The 14,134-nt window shown below is 41.1% G+C and overlaps 1 protein-coding gene across 1 annotated transcript in view; it reads left to right on the top strand.

Annotated features, from left to right (window-relative positions):
* The window catches only part of snta1 (syntrophin, alpha 1), a 35,550-nt gene extending 21,998 nt beyond the window's left edge, over positions 1-13,552 (top strand). The window contains exons 3-8 of the mRNA XM_083971736.1: positions 7,893-8,085; positions 8,402-8,591; positions 9,659-9,789; positions 10,277-10,473; positions 12,283-12,470; positions 13,397-13,552. Of these exons, the coding sequence (XP_083827862.1) occupies positions 7,893-8,085; positions 8,402-8,591; positions 9,659-9,789; positions 10,277-10,473; positions 12,283-12,470; positions 13,397-13,489 (992 nt within the window). The 3' untranslated portion in view covers positions 13,490-13,552. The remainder of the gene's footprint in view (positions 1-7,892; positions 8,086-8,401; positions 8,592-9,658; positions 9,790-10,276; positions 10,474-12,282; positions 12,471-13,396) is intronic.
* The last annotated feature ends 582 nt before the right edge of the window (positions 13,553-14,134 follow it).

Genomic DNA, 14,134 nt, shown 5'->3' with positions numbered 1-14,134 from the left:
CAAAAGTCACACAGCAAGCGACTGCTTTGTTTCAAAGTGACTGTATATATTTTGGAAGATTAGGTTTCTGTGCATATCAGACAGCAAACTGATCTCCAGACTGAAAAGAAAGTTGGAAAGTAAAGTGATAATGGCTGTAGCCGAACCTCCCTTTCACTCTGTCCCTGTCCTCTGCCAGATCCTGTTCAACTTTCCTTCACTTTCACTTTGTTGAATTAGGATAATTAACTCTCCCGACACACTATGCGGAGTAATCAAATCTATGCTTTGGCAGTATGTGAATTAGTTTAAAAGTTTGATTCAGTGCGCTCTGCCCTCTCTGTGCCATACCTTACACCCCACCAGGTTGGCATGTTTCCATGGTTTTAATGAGATGGGCTATAGGAACGATGAACCTATCTTAATCATTCAGAGCGGGGGAAATCTTCTCTGGCTGACTGACGCTGCCAGAAAGAGACAAACATTAATCAGCATAACACTGGGCAGACATAAACTCCACATTTATTAACCATAAACAATCCTGCAGAGAGAGCTAAATTGAAGCATGGGCATGCACTTTTTCTAAGTGTTATGTTTACACCATTTTGGCACTCAAATTTTTGCAGGCAATAGTGAAATGATGAAATTTTTAAAAAGAATCCCAGCAATCAATGCTTTAACAGTCAACAAAATCACTTGTCTATACTGTGTAAGGTAATTAAAATACCAAAGGACTGGGAGTTTTTTTTTTTAGCTTCTTTCAGCTCATTGTTTGTGTTCTGCTCTCTTTGCTCATAACTTCATTTCTAATGCACCAAACAGCTGCTAACTATCAGACAGGGATCAGACATCATCAGCAACCTGCCAGATTTTTTCTCACGGTTGGTTGGACACCAGAGCAGAGCTACATGGAGTGTGGCAAGAAACATCCTTCCTAATTAATGCTTATGTTGCCGCTGGAGCTGCTCAAAATGCAAGAAAACGTCATAATGTGATCATAAGGGCAGATATTGCTTTTGCGATTTTAGTTGTAACGATCCTTATTGATCCATTTTCATCACAAGCAGAGCAGCTAGCTCAGCCAGCAGCTGACTGCTTGTGACTTGTTGCACTTCTCTCCAGTGGACACACCCACGTTCTCTCTGTGCATCAACATTGAAATAACTGAATCAATGTATTTTTTTTAGATTCTTCTAGAGCTGTAACTGCAATACCACAATACTGTGGTACCAGGAAACTATGGTACTTTTCCTTAAGGTTATCATACCGTCACAATCTCATACCGGCCCATGCCTGGTTCTCTGGAAGGTGGTGGTGTTTACAGCTTGTTGCACCACCTGAAAGAGCCCAAAAAATATGGTTATATGTCAAATGTGGGATTTTTTTACTCTGGTGGTGACCATTTCTAAATGAGCGTTAACATAAAGTATCTTCTGGATGACGTTGTCCATGCTCGTATTTTCCATGTCTTCCTTTTTCCATAAGTTTGTAACTAGGCTAAATCTATGCAAACTGAAGCAACATCCTTCTGTGTTTTTGCATTCTTTTGTGCACAATCCACAAAATCCTTAAAGGAGAATTCTGGTCATTTTTGACCCCTAAATCGTTGTCCTGATGGTCACCCCAGTGTTGGAGGAGCAAAAAACGCGAATAAAATTGATGCAGGCAAACCAGAGTTACACCATGGCTACCCGGCGCTAGGGATAGCCACAACGCTAAACTATGGGGGCAATTCTTTCAACCACAACAAACACTCAAAAAACAATCAGATATCTATGGTACATGACTGGAATCCTTATAACACACCACTGAACTCATATAGTGTACAGTATAAACAGTAGCCTATAAACTTTGTGTTTTTGCATGTAATCACTCACCTCAGATATATATATATATATATATATATATATATATATATATATATTGCAGAGCGCCTGCTCTCCCCGCCACAGAAACAAACACTTTTTCCTTGGTGTGATGATTTCTTTACAAAAATAAACGATCAGAGATATTTAGATATTTTCGACATTACCACTCCACTGCTCCACTGTTTATTTTTTAACACACACTATATGAGTTCAGTGGTGTGTTATAAGGATTCCAGTCATGTACCATAGATATTTGATTGTTTTTTGAGTGTTTGTTGTGGTTGAAAAAATTGCCCCCATAGGTTAGCGTTGTCGCTATCCCTAGCGCCGTCTAGCCATGGTGTAACTCCGCGTTCTTTGCTCCTCCAACACTGGGTGACCATCAGGACAACGATTTAGGGGTCAAAAAATGACCGGAATTCTCCTTTAACTGCCCAAAACATCCCCCTTTGCTTCATCATCTCAACTTGATCGGCAGCCTTATTAAGAGCCCTCAGTGCTGACCTTTCTCCCCCTTTTACCTCATTTGACCTAATGTACTGAATGGAAGCAGCAAGTGCTGCTTGTATTTTGCTTAGTTATTTATGACACTGTTTTGGCCTGAGACATCTTCCCTCGTTGGTGGTGTAACATTGGGACATTGTTTGCTCGACATGGTTTACAGAGCCAACAGCATGCTTCTGAGGTTGCTGACTGGCCAATGACATTCCAGCTGCTCCCACGGTAACCGGTGGCGGAGGGATAGGGAGGGTTGCGAGGGATGGGGAGTTGCAGTGTTTAGTCTCTGACAAGCAAATGCCATGTTTTTCCCCACCCCAGTGAAGAGGCATGTTAATGACTGCCAAACCTGTCAATCTGCTGCGTTTTTGATTGAATGCTTGATGATTTGGGGATTTTGTTTCTATCCGTGTGTGGAAGCAGAGTGGGGAAAGATTGATATTTCATTCATTAGCATGTATATTAGGTAATCAGATCAGCAACTATTGGCTGAGCACAGTTTGAGAATTTTAAACTTGTGCTTTAGAAATTTGGGCTTTCCAGGAACCTGGAAGAGAAAAAGCTTTTCAAACCAACAGTTAAGTGAATTGTGTCAAAACTGAATTGGCTGAAAATGTCTGGTCAGGATTTGTGAGGTTCAATGTAAAGACTTTAGCAGGAAAAGCTTAGCAGGGGATTCTGCAGAAGAAGCAAAGAAACTCCTCACACACACACACACGCACACGCACACACACACACACACACACACACAGTACAAAAGTAGTTTCACTGGCTGCCAGATAAGCTAAAGTAATAACAGTGCCATCTCAGCTAATTTTAGCTCTGTATTGAATGTGCCGCCACTGGTACTCATGGCAACATTTCTGGCTGAGCTTAGCTGCATGTTCAGTATCTCTGTACTGCCTGTCTCACTCTCTTATTCTTTTTTTTCTTACCCTCCATCGTCTTTTTCTCCCACTCTCTCTTTTTCACGCTGTTCACTCTCTTCCTCCTCCCCCTTCAATTCTCCGTTCCTCTCGCCTCTCGTTTTCATTCACCACCCTGTTTGAAAGCTATCTTGTCTGATTTGTAATGTGGGGCTACAGCCAGTCCCTGACATTTCTAATCTGGGAAACACTAATACGATCATTGCCACAATGCTTTCTGGAAAAATAGTAAAGCCTCTTTTACAAAAATATACATCTCCTTATACCTGCTATTATTGGTGTTTTCTCCCAGCCTGTTCTGTTCTGTTCTGCTGTTTGCAGCATGAAACACAGACATAAACTCAGGCTTACATAATAAAGATTAATGACCACTGAGAATAGAACTGTTTATGTGCCAGATTTAAGCACCTACAGCCATGCCTGTGCTCTGACTTTCTTCAACAAAGTTTGAGAAGCTTATATTATAAGAAATGTGGTCTATATGTTACATGACTAAGACATCCGTACCACAGACCGTGGCAGTCTTTAGCTGTTTGACTCACCTGTGCCACCATCCACAGGTGGATTCTTTCATCTTTGGCATACTTGCGGCATCCAAGAGATCTTCAATGATGACTTCCCCATGAAACAATAATGTAGCCATTCCCATTTCCATCCCCAGTCTCGTGACCTCGCCAGCCATATTGAGATTGACCACATCAATTTTGAATGGCCCGGGTCCAGCAACAAGGAAGCTGCTGGCTGCCCCATGGTACAAACATCAATGGGTTGGCACATGAACAAATGGACAGAAGCTCATTTCCATGAAGCATTACGTATGCAAGTTGACAGCTACTTCAAAGCTGTAGTTGGTATACATCGGTTTCTCACTGCTTGATACGTGTTACATAGACCCAGTATGTCTGATTTTGTCTACAGATGCACATCTTTTTTCATAGTCCATCAAGTCAATTTGCATAGTGCAAATGAGGCGAGGTGAAAGTCGGACAAATCAGAAAAATAAACTTTAATACTTGAGAGAGACAAAAAATAACAAGATGAGCAGAGAGAGATAAAAAAAAACTCAGTCCAGAACCCTACAGGGACGACTGGGGGGCAAGATAAAATGTTGGAAAACTTATACTTTCACTCCAATTCACAACAAACAAGTTTTTAAAATATTGTAAATGTAAATATTCCACTATTTACAAGAGTTTTCTTTGTTCAAAAATTCACAAATCTTAAATGTTGTCGTCAAATTGACAGAACTAAAAAATCAAGATAACAGGTCTGAGTCAGGTTTCAGTACTTTGGGGACAAAGTCAGTAACCATACCACTGCCCACACCATAGTTATGTTTTGATATGCATTACTTTGTGTGTGTGTTTGCTTCATGCAAGTATTTGAGCACGTGTTTGCATTAAGCATGCTGTTTGCGTGTCGTAAATGTGTGTCCAAGGAAACGATGCAGGAAGACCATAAAAAGGATCCTGTTAAACCAGCACCGAGGAAGTGAGTGTTTGTGACTCAGAGAGAGAGAGGTAAACATTTCCACTGGCTTTAATCCAAAGTGGGGGAAAACGTCAGTTGGTTTGGAGATTTTTTTATATACATAGATTTGAGAGAAAACCCTTAAATGGTGAGAGATTTAAGGAAGAGACAGAGACAGAGAGGGAGACAATGAAGACTGCGCTGATTCAGAGTAGTCACAGTATGTTTCTAGTTTTCAGTGTTTGGGTCATGCCCTTTTCTCCAGCAATTTAAGCCCCTTCAGATCCCTAAACGCTGTTCCGGTTTTAAATGTTGGAATCATGTTTAGAAAAAGAACCTGAGTCATTTTTTTCACAGACATTTTTTCTGGCAGTGTTCTCACTTAAGACCACATAACATTTAATTTTTGTTAATAAATCCAGTATATTTACTATACAGTTACTATTCCTATATTTTACATTTCAGTACCAATCACAGGAAATGTGAAAACTCAGCTTGTTTTTGGTTTTTGATCACAGAAAGATTCTGAAGTGACGAATTAATTTAAAAAGACACTTTTTTTAGGCCATATGTGACACATCACTTTTATAAGACGATGACTTGCACTGAAATCTGACAGCTGTTGTTCCCTCTTGTGTCAAGACTGAGATAACAAGAACAATCTCTCACCATTGCTTGTCACACTTAACTTCCTGGGATGCCTGTTTCCAGGCGTGTGAACATCAGATCTGTAGCGGTCATGCCCTTTTGAACGGGGTCAACATGAAACTTTTCCGCAACAGAGGCTTGCGTCTGTGCGAGAGCTAAAAGTCATCACTTAAACTGGCAAATGACTCAAGCAGCGTTCCAGATTAAATGTCTGGAAGCAGCTTTACTATGAGTGAGGAGCTGTGTCAGAGGTGCTCAGTGTTACATCTCAAAGACACTGTAGACAGAGCCCTCCTCCCTAACCTTTGACCCCTGTCTCGGTGAGTCACTCTGCAACTTCCTGATGGGGAAAGTAAAACATCTGAATTACTTGTGCTCTTACTCGTGGTGAAATAAAACACAAGTAGTGACCGCATTAAAGCAGAAGTAAGCGACCCGGTCGTTTTGGCTAATGCTGCGTTCCAGGCAGGCTTTTGAAACCGTGAGTTACGGCTTCAAGTCACGACTTACGACTTTGTAGCGTTCCAGGCAACCCGTAACCCGTGTTTTTCCGACCTGTTGCCTGTGAAAGTCACTATAACGCCCCCCCCTTTTTTTTCCGACCCGTGAACTCGTACCAGATCGAACTGGTATGACTTCACAGGTCGGAAAAACACGAGTTACGGGGTTGCCTTGAACACACCATAACGTCTTGTCAGCCGGTGGAGTTAGCAGTCCCCGCCCTCGTCATGGATCTATTGGTCCTCGTCCCTACGTCACCACATTCACGCACATCCCTTGGCTGCACACACAGAGAGGACCGCCCCTTTATGCCGTTCTCTCTCCTCATTGGATAAAGGTTGTAGGATACAGAGTGACTGACAGACCCGTGTTTCAGACCAAACACTCTATATAAGTGATTGCTGTCGGAAGATAGAACTATTTAAGACTTATATTAACACAAACATTCCACTTACTTCTGCTTTAAAGTCTTGTTTGGTGTTTAGCTCAATGACTGGCTAACAGGCTGGAGCTATATCTGGGACATAGTGGAAGCCCTCTCTCTCCATTGCTCCTGTTGTCCTGTGCTATGACTCTTCTACTTACCCTCTGGCTACATGCCCCCATGTGCTGTGCAAGAAGAGCACTTCACACTTCCCCAGTGAAACCAGAGCTCTACCTTCAGCCTTCAGCCTCATGCCTGGCCATGTCCTCAGGGCTATTTTTACTTCAGCAGTGGCTACCGCTGCCAAAGCCATACCACAGCCTACTGGACTGGAGCTGAGGCCATGGCTTTTCTTGTGTGGGTGTGTGTGTGTGTAGGTAAATTATGTTTGTTGGTGTGTGAGTGGCAAACTGTAAATTTAAAAAACAGATTCATTAATTTTGAAACACTTCAGTGACAGTAGGTTATTGCCGTCAAATATGTGTAATTATGGGAGATCCATGGCTGAGGAGCTTTAATACTCACCATGGGACAGAGCTCATTGTGTCTCTATCATGTCATCAATTGATAAAGCTGACGAAAAATATCTATCTATAAGTTGTTGAATTTTGGGCCCTGTGGATACTGAATATAATACAGATACAGTAATGAAATTTGGATGGAACAAAATATGAAGTGTCAAATGTATGGTACAGCAATTTTGTAAATCTCTTTTTTGTTTTACAAAAAGTTATGGGTTAATATCATTCACAACACCCAATAAATGAAATAATATACAACTTTGCAAATTATATGGTAAGAAAAAAAAGAAAGAAACTGTTGATGATTATTTTACAAAATTAAAAGAACTTCATAATAATATAACCATGCTTGAGTCAGTCATACAGAACAATACTGGTGTTATTTGCTCATAGTACGATGACTGCACTAGCACTTCCATTGGCTCATGGTCATTATTGGATGTCAGTCAAATTCAATGACGAGTACACAACACACAAGTCTTTAAATAGATTACAAATAAGAGTATGACATCTAAATGAGAATTTAGATTGGGAATGTCTCAACACCTCCAGCTGTGCACTGACATTGTAGTCATGGGTGACCAAGCACAGCTGGATGAAATCACATCCACTCTCTGCCTCCAGCTGCTGCTCCACATAGGCCCACCTATGCCACCTACATACACCAAATATACAACATCAGAAAACAATACTCTTCATTATAACAATATTATACTCTCTGGGTCGTTACTTTTTCATGAAAATAGCATATAATTAGTACAATTAGTCATTTATTTATTGTTTAGTATATTAGGAATATAACCTTTTTAATAAAAGAGCATGGCTTTGTATATAATGGCTAGAGAGTCACCAAAGTGACAGAAAATTCATTACTGGTGAATTTCTGCTCCTTTTTGAAGCTGTTCCAAAGTGCTGTTACAGTTTTCAGCTCATTTCTGAAGCCGAAGGCTCCATATTCATATCCCATAATTCCTTTTCTCTCCCTCCTCATGTCCTCTTGTCTGCCTTTCCTCCTTTATCTAATTCTTTCCCTCACATGCTCACACTCTTGCTTCAGTGAAGTACATCAAGGAGATGTCGGCCTTCTTTAAAAGCTCGGGGTCCCCTGGGGCTGCCCTCCCGTGGGACTCTCCCCCCTCCACCCCTCAGAGGGGCACGGAGCTCTCCCCCGAGGTGAAGGAGCCTCGCAGCATCCCGCTGAAGATGTGTCAGGTGTCACGAAAACAGTGCCCCCCGGACACAGAAAACAGGTACTACATGAGAGAAGTAGGCTGCTTTACATAATACTTGGTTCAGTTCATTCACTTATGGAAAAAAAAAATCTGATCTGATAGACCTCAACCTGAAAATAACAAGAGAATATTGTAAAAGGGACTTCTCCTTCTTGAGGGACATCTTGCTCACAAATTCTCTTTAATATCTGAAACTTCCTATTCGCCCTGCAGCTTTTCTGCCTTTGCCATGTGTCTTTTACTTCTCTAACAGGCCCTTTTTTTCTCCCCACCTTCTTTTTGTTTCTGCCATTTCTCTATTCTCTCTCTCTCTTCCTCTCATCTCCTGCGCCAGGTATTTCGAGGTAATTTCATCCAACAGAAAGAACTCTGTGTTCCTGCGGGCAAAAGACCCAGCCATGGCCCAGTCCTGGTACAATGGAATCCTGGCTGGTGCGGCCAACCTTTTACCAAGACTGAAGGAGGAGATGAAGAGCATGCAGCCTGGCATGGAGGTGAAACATCTGGGCTGGATCACAGAGCAGGTACGCAAGAATACTGCAGTAATGCGTTTACTGCAAGAGCTAGGAGGGTATTGAGATGTTTTGTGTTTTGAAATCCTGTTTTTGATATTATGATGGTTCTGCTTTGTTTAAAGGGACATTGTGTAACTTCTCCTGTTATCTATTCACTAAAATCGATTATTTCGTTCGAAAGTCTGTTTTTCATTAACCAGTAATCCCCCCCATCAACAAAGTGAAGTGTTCCTTTCAGCTCTGAATTAGCCGTTCATATCATTCATATCTCCATGGAGCGGGTAAGCTCGGTGCTGCTGCCATGTGGTGTCTCCATGTTTTTACGTTCAGTGGCAGCGTGACGGTAGGAAACCACGGAAACTCAGCGGAGACACCGGAGCTGTCGGCTCAGGTGGAGGTGGCGTCTGTGAAAAGTCACCGCGGTAACGCAGTGAGGAGGAATGGAGCGTTACACTGATGCTGCATTCACCTGCAGTCGGGCAGACGGCCGTCGCTAACAAACCAGATGTCATTTTAGTCACAGAAGTCCAGAGAAAGCCGGTAAAACGTGGGTCAGGTAAACAATACCACATCGCCATGACAACATATTGTCACGTGTATTGTTTTGCCTCGTGCTGACGGACCACTTGTTTACATAGAGGCTTGTTTATGCCGTTACGTGCAGCGGCTGTCATCCGTCTGCCGTCTGCCCAATTTCACGTGAATGCAGCATGAAAAATATGATTGAGTTGCTTGCGATATACAACCGCAACGCTAGATGGGAGTAATTCCTACACAATGTACCTTTAATGCTTTTGTGTCTGTTTAAGGACTTTCTGAGCTACAGATTTTTTAAGAAGATACACAGAAATACAAAAAGCACGTGTCATATGTGCCTTTTGTATTTCTGTGTATCTTCGTAAAAAATCTGTCTACTGTCTAGCTTGTGTTGTCATGGTCATGTACCTGACTCCAGACTCTTAACCGGGACCTTCTGAAATCCACTTCACACTTTTTGATTGCCATAAATGTGTCATTGATGATTTGGGTCACTTATTTTAAAATGATTTCTTTTCATTTGATACACATTTGTGCAGGTGGCTCACGGTCCAGAAAAAACAGTTCTGGCTGTGTTGACTGACAAAGAACTGCTCCTGTACCCCTCCCTGCCTGAAAACAAAGAGAGCTTCAGCAACCCCACCAAGAGTCACCCGCTCATCACTACCAGGTTAATTTGCACCTGCATTCATTTACACAAACACACTCCACATATAGTAGCAGATACTAACACACTCATTCTCTGCTTCTCTCTGTGATTTGGAAAACAAATTCACATTACACAAAAAAAAAATGACATTTGGTATTTCAAAAGCTCAATAGATCTGTCCTCCACCCTGTCCTCAGTCCTCCCATGGCTTATGTTGGCCCAGTCAAATAACACATCCTCCTTTCCATAACCAGGCGATTTTGCCATATATCGTCATATTCTGTTGGAAGACATTAGTGGAAACAGAGCCTATGAGTCATGGGTTTTTCCTCCCCTCTTTCTCTCTTGTGCACTCCATTTCTCACTCTTAACCTCGACAACACTTTCTCTGTAACACCAATGTACATGCTCCATAAATTACTCCTCCTCTGGCCCCAATCTTTTCCATACATTTTAATTACCCTTTTTTCTCGTCCACGTTTTCCTCATTCTCCCCACTCACTTTCAGATTGGTTCACTCGGGCCCAGGAAAAAGTTCTCCCCTCCTGGACTCAGAGCTGTCATTTGGCCTGCGCTCGGGCACCAAGCAAGGTGTGGAGACCCACGTGTTCAGGGTGGATTCTGCCAAGGAGCTGTCCACCTGGACTCATCTGCTGGTGGAGGGCTGTCACAATGCAGCCGAGCTAATCAAAGAAGTCACCACAGGTACAGATGCAGAGATTCTTTGACTTCCAGTTCTCTTTATGCTCGTGTCGCAGTTCCCCCACGCACAATCTTAACCTTTGGGTAACACTTTACTTGACGCCTATCTCTATAACGCATTATAACCGTACTTATAGTGAGTTATAATCCAGTTATAGCACTGTATAATGCTTTATAACAATAATCATAACACACTATAAAGTATTTTATCATGACTTATAAGGTCCGGTATTATAATAGGTTATAATTGTTAGCAACTCTCTGACAATGCCCCCCAACCCTCCAACCCTCGAAGCTTTGATTATGATCGATTTTATGTCCGCGAATAATCGATTATCTAAATATGGTAATCGGGACAGTCCTTTATACATTGCTATAACTGCATTATAACTAATTAAGTATGGTTATAATGTGTTATAGAGATAAATGTCAAGTAAAGTGTTACCAAATTTTGTTCTTAACTGTCATATGTCAAATGGATTGGTCAGAAATATGTTTGGTTGTGTTAGAGTGTTACAGTTGTTGTTGAATATGGCACAACCAGGAATCAAGGTTTCACTAGATTTTTTAGGTTTCAGCCCTGAAAAAACAAAACCTGTATCTGCTGTTGGTGCTCCAAGTTGCTTTTGATGAAATATTTATGCAACAGAACGACCAGTCACTCATTATCCTACACAAGAGAGGATTTTATTGAGACACGGGCATTGCTGTTGCTGATAGAGTGGCTAACTAATTGAAGGTCAGAGTGAGGTCTTCTGAATTTCTGAGGAGAATAATAAGAAAAGCACACAATGTAAGAAACATCATTAAACTGCAATACCTTAAAAACTAATATAATACCTACAACAGCAGCACATTTAAACAAAGTAAATGTTATGTAAGCAGAATATTTAATCAGATTGCTCATTTAAGGTAAAAGCCATGATCTAGATATGAATAGAGTCGTCCCACTGGCAGACTGCAGTCTGCTTCTCAAATTGATTGACAGGTCTTTCACAATGAGTATAGCTAGACGGGGAAAACTTAGTTGTCAATGTTTTATTGCACTGATAAATGTTTTCTTAAAAGGTCATGCAGTGCAAAATGCCTGATGAGAATTGCAAGACTCTGATTTCTCCATCTATAATACAAACCCTTCAGTTCCAGCTATAAATATAAATTAAAGCAATTACATGCACTCTCGTTTTCTATTCAGCAGGCACATGCAAACACTTCAATACATAATGAGGGCCTGTCTCACAAATCACACTTGGAAGTTATGATTTATTGTTCTTTACACAATGATTTGGACAGATACAGCCGTATGTGTGGTGTCTTATAAACCCATGTCTGCTCCCAATGGCTCTTTTTAGTCCCATGTCCCAGATGTTGCATTTGATTTAATAAGGTTAGTTCCAGAACCTCTGTAATCTTGCTGTGTGAGTCAGGCACCACTACACAGACAGCAGTGTAGTAATGTGAACATATGATGCCCTCTGCAGGGAGCATGAGGTAATGTTTTGCCTTGATGTAAAATGGTTTAAATTCAGTATCAGAATTGGGATCACTGTTAAAGACATAGATCTGTTCTCTCTTTCTTAACAATAAGCATTAGTCAGAAACATTTTTACCTTCCAGCGCATTTATATATCACATTTATAGGATACAGCCAAGAATTCTGGGCTCAGTCAGTACTGTAACGCTGAGCTCACATCAGAAATATGCAGCATGACTCCAGATTCATTTGTGAACAGCTCAAACTGTTATTAAATGACACTGCCCTTCTTTGTACTGCTTCTATGTAACGCCCACACTTTTTTTTGACCCGGGCAGCCTGTAGTTGGAATGGAAAGGAGTGCACCCTGGGAGTGCACATCGACGATGGCTTCACGTTATTCACAGAAGAGATGGGTGTTAGGAAAAGCATTCTTCTCCAGCAGCCCTTCGAGCGCCTAAGAATGTCCTCAGATGATGGAGTTCGCATGATGTTCCTTGACTTTGGAGGCCCAGAGGCAGAGATTGTAAGTTACTCTTTCCCATTGAACTTTCCTGTTGTCTGGAACTTTTAATATTTGTATGTTATCATGTTATGGTTGAATTTAGGGTTAGGGGATGATGATGATTCATTTGTCAAACTATAAGCAGAAGGAATTCCTGAATCTATTTGAACAGTATGTTTTGTAGACAGGTCTTATATGAAACCTGAATATTTCCCATCCATAAGGCATGACTGGGTAGTTTCATGAGAATAAAAATGAAAAGTGAATCATGTGCTATATAGGTTGCAACCCAACTGAACACCAATGGGAGATTCTGTTAGACAGCTCACTCCACCACCATCATCAAAACTCCATTGAGTCAATTGATAAAGCTGACAAAAAATATCAAAGTTGTTGGATTTTGGGCCCTGTGTAAACTAGATATGATACAGATACAGACAGTAATGAAATTTGGATGGAACAAAATATGAAGTATGGTACAGCAATTTTGTAAATCTCTTTTTTGTTTTACAAAAAGTTATGGGTTAATATTATTCACAACACCCAAGAAATGAAATAATATACAACTTTGCTAATTATATGGTAAGAAAAAAAAGAAAGAAACTGTTGATGATTATTTTCTAAAATTAAAAGAACTTCATAATAATATAACCATAGATTGCAACCCAACTGAACACCAATGGGAGATTCTGTTCTCTCTCCACCACCATCATCAAAACTCCAATGAGGCAATATATTTAGGATGAAATGGTGTTTGTCCCTCCATTACTGTTCCAGACACTTATGTAGAATCAGTGTTAAGGAGTATTGAGCTGTTCAGGTGGCCCAACACATTACTAAGACACTCTCTATTGTTCCTCCCTTTAATTTCTAGCATGTTTGCATACTTATATTTGTAAATTATAACCAATATGCATTTCTGCTCTCTATGTTCTCTGTTCTTTCAGCAACTCGACCTCCACTGTTGCCCTAAGACCATAGTCTTCATCATCCACTCTTTCCTATCTGCAAAAGTCAAGCGACTTGGCCTCCTGGCATGATAATGGCCAACCATGCGGAACATCAACAATAGGAATATTCAATAAAACACACAGCCCGAGGACTGAAACACACCAGACGATGGGGCCCAGGAGAAGCTGCTCACTAACCCCTTCTTTTCAGATTTCCTGGGCCTCTACAATGATCATCTCTGGTCAGGCATTTCCTGGTCCTTTTCATGGAACGAAGAGAAAACTGCAGCATTGATGGACCTTTGTTGAACTTGTTGAGTTGTAAGGTAAACAGAGGCTTACAGATGGCTAAAGTCAGCAGCCTCTCATGGGATCTGACATCTGTTGAATCTGTCATGGTAGGTCATGACACTTTGTGATGGCAAGCTGTACGGTTATGACAGCTTGCATCTTAATGTTTTTAAGCTTGAAGTCCCAACCATTTGATTTTTTTCCCCTTTTTTTTTTGTCCCATTGTTCGGTTTTGTTTTGTGAGATGAGTCACAGTGGGCCTTTGTTATGAGCATTCTTTCATCTTTCAATCTTTGCTTTATGTGCCATGAACAGTCATTAAAAAGTTATCACACAAATGTCCTGATTGATGTTGGACAAGAATTTCTTTCTGAAGGCAGCTTCAGTGGAGTGACAGGATGACATGACTGATCACTGCATGATCAACAGTCTGTACTGAACAAT

Source organism: Trachurus trachurus (assembly GCF_905171665.1).
Source record: "Trachurus trachurus genome assembly, chromosome: 5".
NCBI classification, from domain to species: domain Eukaryota; kingdom Metazoa; phylum Chordata; class Actinopteri; order Carangiformes; family Carangidae; genus Trachurus; species Trachurus trachurus.
This window is presented reverse-complemented; position numbering and strand designations above follow the sequence as displayed.